This window comes from Hippocampus comes, unplaced genomic scaffold, assembly GCF_001891065.2.
Source record: "Hippocampus comes isolate QL1 unplaced genomic scaffold, H_comes_QL1_v1.1 scaffold93, whole genome shotgun sequence".
Taxonomy (NCBI): Eukaryota; Metazoa; Chordata; class Actinopteri; order Syngnathiformes; family Syngnathidae; genus Hippocampus; species Hippocampus comes.
The window spans coordinates 456,216-466,166 of record NW_017805481.1 but is presented as its reverse complement, the minus strand read 5'-3'; the positions used below and the strand labels follow the sequence as shown (position 1 = coordinate 466,166).

General features: G+C 48.8%; 1 protein-coding gene across 1 annotated transcript in view; it reads left to right on the top strand.

Moving 5' to 3' along the window:
• Positions 1–9,951, top strand: part of notch3 (notch receptor 3) — a 30,053-nt gene that overhangs the window by 10,290 nt on the left and 9,812 nt on the right. Inside the window, 11 exon segments of the mRNA XM_019875776.1 lie at positions 1,310–1,452; positions 1,533–1,868; positions 3,612–3,734; positions 3,815–4,048; positions 4,583–4,738; positions 4,849–5,034; positions 6,188–6,301; positions 7,293–7,406; positions 8,633–8,866; positions 9,154–9,264; positions 9,670–9,895. Of these exon segments, the coding sequence (XP_019731335.1) occupies positions 1,310–1,452; positions 1,533–1,868; positions 3,612–3,734; positions 3,815–4,048; positions 4,583–4,738; positions 4,849–5,034; positions 6,188–6,301; positions 7,293–7,406; positions 8,633–8,866; positions 9,154–9,264; positions 9,670–9,895 (1,977 nt within the window).

The following is a 9,951-nucleotide window of genomic DNA, read 5'->3' as shown; positions in this document are numbered from 1 at the left end:
CTCAGTGCGTCAACTTTTTCATTTCAGCATTGTTGTTCAGAGCGTAATGGTTCACATCGATGACTTTCAACTCAGGGCCCCAATTCCAACAACCTGTGATTGAGCGGCCATCAGTCCAGGCTGCCGTCCGCTAGGTTTTGCTCTCTGCTAATAGTTCCATTCGACTGCACTTTCCTCTCATGTCTCTTTCTTGTGGATACGTCCTCTGCACTCCTTTGTGCCCGAGCCTGTGGCTTCGCTTTATGCTATTGTCTTTCGAACGCCGCAATGCCAGTCAAACAAAACCAGATCAAAACAGTCACAGTGTAGAAAGGCTGGCCTTCTTCCAACAAGCACCGCAAAAAAACAAACAAAAAAAAGTTTGTTTTGTAAAGGAGCACGCAGTCATGGAGTGAAATGATGCCCCACAAAAGAGAACAGAGGGAAATCCATTGTTGATTATGCCCAGGGGTTCTTCTCCAGTGAAAGACAAGCCAAAGCCTCGGGGTGAACCAAAACCCAGCCCGTCACTGCTCTGTCATCAGCATCAAACAGCCCGTTTGAAGAGGGCGCTTGTCCCCAACCAGAGGTTCCACTCACGGTGTCGGGTTTCGAACTCAAACTAACCTCCTCAGTCCCCACAAACCTTGTCCGAACTCTCAACGGCCCATAGAGAGCAATCAGATCCTCCTGTTCCTATGTTGAGATGTTGAGGTAAAAGGCAAAAACAGATAAGTGTCTCTCGGACGTGGATCGTCTGTCTCCTCCAAATATCACAGCTGCCTTTTCCTATTTGCTCAACACACGCTGAGCGCGGACCCCGTTTTTCACGCGTCGGCACCGGGTTGGAATCATTTTGGTTTCCTGTCAACGATCGCTTGGGTGTGTTCATATGTCCTTTAGAGCCGACTTGCGGAAAAAGCCGTAACGGTGGCGGAATGTTAGCTGACACTGACAAAAAAAAAAAATGGGTCTCTCCAGCTGGAGAGGACGCAAATTGTGTGTTTGGTAAATCCCGACCTTCAGGATGTGGCCTGGCTCCATTTGTGAGTGCATCACTCATTCCCCAAAACCACATTGTACTTTTGAAGGAACCGTGCGCTAATAGGAAATAATTCCAGGGCGTAGACGCCAACCTCACACCACAATATGAGTCAGGAAGGAGGTGTCATGGGTTCTGAAAGCCCAGATGCGGGATATTAATGAACCAAATGGGAACCGGCTGGATTTCAAGCTTTGCTTTTTTTTTTTTTTTTTTTGGGTTTGTTTTTCTTGTTACCTGTTTTGGCGCTCAGCTCCAAGACTCTCAAATGTGAATCTTTTTGTCCAGATGCCGTCCGGGATTCATCGGTTCGCTCTGTCAGCATCAGGATCCCTGCCGTCGATCGCCGTGTCTTAACGGGGCCGCTTGCAAGAGCCAAGTGGCCGACGGTATCCCGCAGTACAACTGCGTCTGCCAGAGGGGGTTCAGAGGTATGCCCGTCACAATTGGCACGGAGAAAGATCAGCTTCTTGGGAGACTCTTGCAGAATGACCGCCTCTTTAAATGACAGGCCAAGATTGCTCGCTCATTGACGCCTGCGCCACGAGTCCTTGTGCCAACGGCGCCCGCTGTGCCAACTGGAACAATCACTACAACTGCTCCTGCCCACCTGGCTTCCAGGGAAAGAATTGCCGCAGCGACGTGGACGAGTGCCGCAAGCCCGGCGCTTGCCTCAACGCGGGCCTTTGTATCAACACCCACGGGTCCTTCCGCTGCCAGTGCCCGCCCGGGTACAGCGGGCGCACGTGCGAGGTGTCCACCCAGCCCTGCGCCCCCTCGCAGTGCCTCAACGGAGGCACTTGTCGCCAGACCAGCGACCATTCCTATGAATGCGCATGCCTGCCAGGTAGGGTAAAAACTGACACGTCGGTATGGTACGCAGGTGCATCTCAAGATATATTTCATGATTTAGCTTTTGAAATGGGTTTACCGGACGCTCGGAATGTCACTGTGCACATCTCTCCTGTATTCTAATTTGAAACATGTCATCCTAAAAAAATAAGTGCAGAGTGACTATTAAGAATACCCGAATACCAGTGCGTGAAACCCCAACTTTTTCCAACTCCAAAAATTACAATTCGACATGAAAAATTTCCCTTGAGTTTTATCCATCCATTTTCCGATCCGCTTCTCCGCACAAGGGTCGCGGCGGGTGCTGGAGCCTATCCCAGCCGCCAGCCGTCTTCGGGCAGGAGGCGGGGGACACCCTGAACCGGTTGCCAGCCAATCGCAGGGCACACAGAGACGAACAACCATTCACGCTCACATTCACACCTAGGGACTATTTAGAGCGTTCAATCAGCCCGCCTGCATGTTACTGGAATGTGGGAGGAAACCGGAGTACCCGGAGAAAACCCACGCAGCCTTGAGTTTTACGAATCAGTCAAATTTTTTATTTTTTTAATTGAATGACTGAAATAAATTCAAATTACAATTTTCTGAGAGAGATTTTCGAAATTCAAATTACAATTTTCTGAGATGCACCTACACACGTTTCTATCTTACTTGGATTCGAATGTTTGTTTTCGTTGTCAATATTTTGCAATGGCATCAAAAGTCATCATCTATAACAGTTGCAACTGCACTTGTACGACGTGATAAGTTTGAAGTCCAGTGTTCCCTTTGCGGTTCAGTTATTGCGTATTCACTCTGTTGTGGTTCTTCATTTGCGACCATAACTTCATGTAGTGCAGTTTTACCCCACTATTTCGCCACGTTTTCCTGCTATTTTTCTTCCTCCTTAGATCAGTCAAAAATGTTTTATTTCATTTTTTTAAAACAAAAAAAAAAAACAATCATCAGCGGCTTGTATTTATTTTACGTTTTGCATTAACAAGTAACAAGTGTTTAAATGGGTGGGAACCGTTCGCGTGTGTGTGTGTGTGTGTTGACGCTGGTATGATGTCACACCACGTAGCTGATGCCATCATTGCTATCCCGCCTACACAAAGGCAAGCCAAATTTTCAGCAAGCCCACTGGAGCCGTCCCACATGGGAGGGCCTCGGCTTTGCACACATGCAAACCATCAACTATCGCCGAGCGGAGGCCCACTGTTTTCCCAAGACTGATGATTTTTTTTTTCCCACGGCTGATGACGTCGTTTCGAGCACCGCTGCTGCGATCGACTCCCGCATCACAGGTCGGCTTCCTGCCTGCTATTTATAGCCCCTCGATGAGAAACGGGGCGGCGGCGGTGGTCAGAAGTCGGAGGAGGCCGTCCGCCCACGCACCTTCACCGCTACGTCCACAACGGGAGGAATTAACTTTATGGACCTCATGGCTATGCCGCTGGGGAGCCGACAGGAAATGTCTCTTGCCAGAAAGGAAGTCATTGAAACTGAAAGATGATAAAAACAAGCAAACGCGGTGGGGAGCGCAGCCCGTGGCGGCTGTTGCCGGCGTCGTGTGGGAACTGTCACGAGTGGATGTAAACAGTCGGACACCCTCTCAACCTTTTAACTGCCTCGTGCCGCCCCAAAGTGTGGGAAATGTGACTTGTGGCGATGAGTTCAACTGATGATGTTCCAAACGGGGGTGGCGACTTGCTGTGTTTTTCGCTCGCCATAACACTTTTTTTCTCCGCTCCAGGCTTCGAGGGACACAACTGTGAGAATAACGTGGATGACTGCCCGGGCCACAAGTGTATGAATGGCGGCATATGCGTGGATGGAGTCAACACGTACAATTGCCAGTGTCCGCCTGAATGGACAGGTACGGCGCATCATATTTCAAGAAAACTTGACATGTGAGCGATGTGAGCTCAATGACGCGTAACCACCTCACCACGCCAGGCCAGTACTGCGCCGAGGACGTCAACGAGTGTCTCATGCAGCCAAACGCCTGCCACAACGGGGGGACGTGCTTCAACACCATCGGGGGCCACACGTGCGTCTGCGTCAACGGTTGGACGGGCGACGACTGCAGCGAGAACATCGACGACTGCGCCATCGCCGTTTGTTTCAACGGGGCCACGTGCCACGACCGAGTCGCCTCCTTCTTCTGCGAGTGCCCGGTCGGAAAGACGGGTAAGTAAATGCATCACCCGAGTGGAACCTTTGGGCGGGAATTGAATGCACGAGGGCCGCATTTAACTCATTCGGTACCAGCCAATTCTGGACCAAGTCTGAAAAGACGTTTAAAAACGTCATTGGGGGTGAATGAGTTCAGTACGAAACGGGCAGATAGGCCTTGTAATTTGTCTGATGGGATAAAACGTACACTGAGATATGAGCCGTTTGGCCAATTTATTACCTAATTTTTTTGTTTTCGTTGGCTTGCATGCAGAAATTTGATCGCTATAAGGTGACATTGAGCTCAACTCATTTCATAACAATCAGCAGTTTGTCAGATAGCGAATGTTTCTTCCAAAAAATAAAAATAGGCTTTAAGATATTTACTGCAGTTGAAGTCGAATGTCAAACTCAACATAAAACAACGAGAATTAGCCGTCGTGTATATTGAAAACAACCACTTCATGTTGCCCTCGACACAGGCCCGGTCGCGTAATGCCGTTCAAAAAATATCATCGGGCATTATTTCACCTTTGCCGCCTTCATTAGGTTTGCTGTGCCACCTTGAGGACGCTTGCGTGAGCAACCCCTGCAACGAGGGAGCCGTGTGCGACACCAATCCCCTCAACGGCCGTGCCATTTGCACCTGCCCTGCCGGCTTTGTGGGAGGCGCTTGTAACCAAGACATGGACGAATGCTCCATCGGTATGTCTGCTACTTGTCGGTTGTCAATGAACTCTTGCCATCGCCGCACTTTTGTGTCCCACCCCCTATGTCCCGTTTGACTTGATGAAATTCCCATTTTACCCTCGCAGGCGCAAACCCATGCGAGCACTTCGGCAAGTGCGTCAACACCGAGGGCTCGTTCCAATGTCAATGCGGCCGGGGATACGCTGGCCCGCGTTGCGAGATCGACATCAACGAATGCTTGTCCACGCCTTGTCAGAATGACGCCACTTGCCTCGACCGCATCGGAGAGTTCACTTGCATCTGCATGCCAGGTATCGGGACCTAGCCGAGAATGATCTGTTCCTTCGCCATAGCGACTGCCAGAGCGGGCTATTATGTAATAATAGAGTGCCATTGCTGTCCCGGGGGGGCAAGGAGGGCACTTGCCTGCTCTCAGCGCACTGTACAACCAGACAGAGAGGGTATTAGCGCAGACAAAGTGAGGGTTTGGACTCCGGGTGAAGTCCAAAACCAGAGTGAAACTCTCACGCACAGTCCGACATGCATCCCGGGGTTTTGGGAACTATACAAATTAGAGCTGGGAGTGGGCTCTATAGGACTGGATGTGAGAGAGGGCGAGCAGTTAGGGGGAGCGCTGTGCTCTGAATAGTAATGAGTTGTAGAGTGGTGGGAATGGAGCGGAACAATAGGGCCCCTCTGTGCTCCACTTTGCACCCTCATACACACAGAGAGGGAAAAGGAGGCCTTTTCCCAGAGGCTCCCCCTTTACTCCCCACACCACCCCCTTTTTTTTTTTTTTTTTGCTTTCCAGAGACAGGCCCTTCCTCCTCACCCTCCTCATCGCCAGGCGGCCTGGCAATGCTCAGGTGGACCCGCTGATTATTTCGGATTTCCACGCTAGCCGCTCCGCAGGTTTCCACACTCGGCTTCACCTCAATGGAGCGGGAGGGGAGGGGGGGGCCTTTGTAGGTTTCCTAACAGCGAATGGATAATGTACATCTGGTGAACGGGGACATTGACCCCCAGGGTCTTGCGATGCTCCATGGACAGCGGCCCGTGAGGATTTGAGGACAGTGGATCCTGCGGGCCGCTAATGGTCCCCGTGCGGGAATTAAAAAAAGGGGGTTCTCACAGAATCGGTTTCCCATGGCGGAGAACGGAGACCATTCATAAATACACACATACGCAAAGCAATGGACGAAACAGAGGGGTCACCAACGTGGGCCCCTGCGTCGGCCGCAAGGACCACATGTGTAGCCCGCGGGCCTGTTCTAAAAATACCTCACTCGTCGTGGGATAATTGTGATTTCCCAGGAATTATTAAAAGTCATTTTACTGTTCTTTCAGAAGTGTGTATCAAAACTCGTAGGCCTTCTCATTAATCAGTACCCGAAAAGTAGCGGTCAGCTTGAAAAAAGGAAGCCTGCTTTAACGTGTGTACTCACGTGCAAACTTGTCTTGTAGGCTACACGGGGACTTACTGCGAGACCGACGTCGATGACTGCGAGAGCAACCCGTGTGTGAACGACGGCATCTGTCGGGACATGGTCAACGGCTTTGCGTGCACCTGCCAACCTGGTAAGATGAGTGTTTGTCATCAAATACACGGGGGGGGGGGGAGGGGGGGGGGGGGGGGGGGGGGAATTTTTGCTGTTTTTAATAGCAAAAAAATGCAAGGCCCAGTTTGGTCAACAAAATACACAGAGAAATATTTTTTTATAAATATAGAGGAAATATCCTTATTTGTGTGCACATGGTTTGAATGTCACTCCCAGACAGTCCAAAGATGCTGTTTTTGGAACATTGCACTTGTTAAAACAAAAAAGATGAAACATTCCTCTTGCCAAAACAAAGATACTATTGTGACCCCCCCCCCCTCCCCAAGACCCCTCCTTTGCAGAATGTAGAAGCGATAGCAGTCTCCCTCAACTTGCTGCTTGGTGTTGAAGTGGTGAAGTGGGGGTACAGCAGTCCTGCTAATGAGATTCTTTTCCAGATCCGCAATTTACATCTGGGACAGACGTCTCCCCCCCCCTCCGCCGCCTCTCCATCTCGCTATTGAGTCAGTGGAGCTGATGTAGGAAAAGGGTGGAGGTCGGAGGGTGGAGGGGGGGGGGGTCAAAAGAGAAAACAATCACACTGTCTCCTCTACTAACACCCCCCATCAGCACCAACACACAGCCCATCCTCACATTGTTAATCAACAGAGCAGCGTGCTAGCATTGTAGCACTTCACCCCGCCCCCCTCCCCGAATCTGGGCACTTTGCCCACCGATTTCACGGCCACGCAGTTTTTCAAGCCTTCAAAGCAACCGAGTCGTACCGTGCTCATCTTTTTTTCTGATCGGGACCAAATTCACGTTGGTTGATACAACTTCTATTCACTCCTTTGCATGATCTTGAAAAGCCATCAAGGTCGTGGGATTTTTCCATCAGCATCCTTAACCAGTCGCAGCCAGACATCTCTGACCACGCCGGAGACCTTTGCCCCCAGCTCCGCCACTAAAAAGGGACAAAACCGCCCTCGGGCTGCTCTCTGACCCGTCGCCTCTATGTTTGACTGTCCCAGGCTTCACCGGCACCATGTGTCAGATCGACATCGACGAGTGCGCCAGCACGCCCTGCCAGAACGGCGCCAAGTGCTACGACCGACCCAACGGCTTTGAGTGCCGATGTGCCGAAGGTAAGTTTCTGGGTTGCCTTTACGCATTTCAACAGGAGACTAAACCACTTGTTGTGGCTTTGTATTTCGGGAGGGGGGTCATCTATTTGTCCACAAGCTGACTTGAGGCCGCTAATCCACCCCCCCACACAAACCCCGCCGCCCCTCTCAAGATCACAGGGTCACCATTAGTTGCCAAGAAAAGAACCTTGGTCGTCACCCCGACATCTGTTCATTTGTTCATCTGTTCAGTCTCCCCCCCGACACCACCTTATGGTGTCCCCCGTCCCTCATTCCTTCACATGCGGCAGTTTTATTAAGCCCAAAAAAAAAAAAAAAGCATAAGATCAACGGGATCCTGTTGGGAAGCATGGCGATGTTTGTTAACTACTTGTTTAGCGTTTATTTGGGCCTTTGCCCATAGATAGGGTCTGCTTCATTGTTTCAAATGCCAGCTGCTTGGTATTCCCTGTATTTGCCGCCCCCCCCACCCTCCCCTGCAGGGTGAAGTGGCTCTGTTTGACGTGCTGCGGCCCGCCATTGTTCCCTCCGCCACAGAGAACAAAAGCGGGCCTGGGGGGCCTTGGGTAGGACTTTTCTTTGCTGCTTCGCCCAACTCAGCGGCACACCGTACACAGCAAATAAACCAACCCTTGTCTGACACACAGACAACCTGTTGTCATGGAAACCAAAGCTGCAAAGACCCTTTTTTTTTTTTTTTCGCTTTTGCAAACATGGGAAATGTTTGTTTCAGTGAAGAATTTAATTCAGGGTATTAATTGTTTTTTTGTTGCCGGCCACATCGTAGTTGTGGAAGTGAAATTTGGTCAAATTATGATGATACTAATGCAGCGTGTTATACCGGAGACAAATTCCTTGTGTGTTCTACATACTTGGCCAATAAAGATGATTCTGATTCTGATTCATATATTTTTTTTTTCTTTATCCATTTATAAATGGTCAATCCTTACTTGTGTGTTATTTTTACAAATTATTGGTCAATCTTAAGTGTTGCAAATGGCCGCCGCTTGTTGACAACGCAATATTGTCAGCAAACATTCCGTTTGTTTCCTGAAAAGTGATGATTTTGGAGGTATCAGAATTCATGACCCGAATAAGAACAAGCGGTAAAAAAAAAAAAAAAAAAATGGACGAATGAAGAGGCTGAGGTCAAGGCTGTTTTCGTGTTAAATGTTAACAGTTCCATCAATCTCCAACACAGTACCAATCTGTTCTCCTGTCATTAGGATATGAAGGTACGCTCTGCGAGAGCAACATCAACAACTGCCAGCCCGACCCGTGCCACCACGGCACCTGCGTGGACGGCATCGCCAGCTATACCTGCAACTGCGACGCCGGGTACACGGGCTACCGCTGCGAGAACCAACTCAATGAGTGCCACAGCAACCCTTGCCAGAACGGAGGCAAGTGCGTGGACCTGGTCAACAAATACATCTGCCAGTGCCAACATGGGACATCAGGTACAAACGAGACTTGCGGCTAAATGTTGACAATATCTAATATCCGCTCTTAAATTAGATCGGATGATGCACGAAAATGGTGGGCTATGGCTTATATCAGAAATGAATCAAATGTTCTGCCTCGCAAAGCGCTGCTTTTATTGTTTTCAGTGATGACCAATTTTGTTTGAAGTTGTTCTGCTTGTAGTATCCAGCCAATATGGAAGATTTTGAAAATGTTCATTGTGGGGGGAATTCCTTTCACTTCATGGGCGGGAAAAGCATTTCAAACTTTGCTGTCACGACAGGCACCAACTGTGAGATCAATTTCGACGATTGTGCCAGTAACCCGTGTGACTATGGCATGTGCAAAGATGGCATCAACCGCTACGACTGCGTTTGCAAGCCTGGCTTCACCGGTAAGTCACTTGGAATTTGATTAGACACAGCCGTTTTTTTTTTGTTTGTTTTTTGTTTTTGTTTTTGTTATTTTTATTTATATATCTATCTATATATATATATATGTATATATATATATATATATTCAATATTATAAATTAAAAAAAAAATTGTCCATGAAAATTCATAACACCATTTTTTTAATTTGCAAATATAAAATATTTGAATTTTATAATCACGCTACTTATTTTTGTCAAATTTAAAAATAAATTAACAAGAATACATTTTAAATGTTACAAAATATCACGCTCATACTAATTGTTTATTTTTTTTTACCCTCTGTTAAAAATAAAAAATTGGACATTCCTGATATTCACATTTAAATTTCATTTGCACAGCATTCTTGACACTCGCTATCTTGTCAGGTGCCAAGTGCAACGTGGAGATAGACGAGTGTGCGTCGAGCCCCTGTCGCAACGGAGGCACGTGCGTGGACGAGGAGAATGGCTTCCACTGCCAGTGCCCGGAGGGATTCAAGCCGCCGTACTGCTACTCGCAGGTGGATGAGTGCGGCAGCAGCCCCTGCATCCATGGGGCGTGCAGGGACGACATCAACGGGTAAGCGCGCAAAGACGACGTGCATTTTGAATTGTTTTGGGCATTAAAAAAAAACAAACGCATTTTCTTTGCGTCTTTGCAGTTACCGC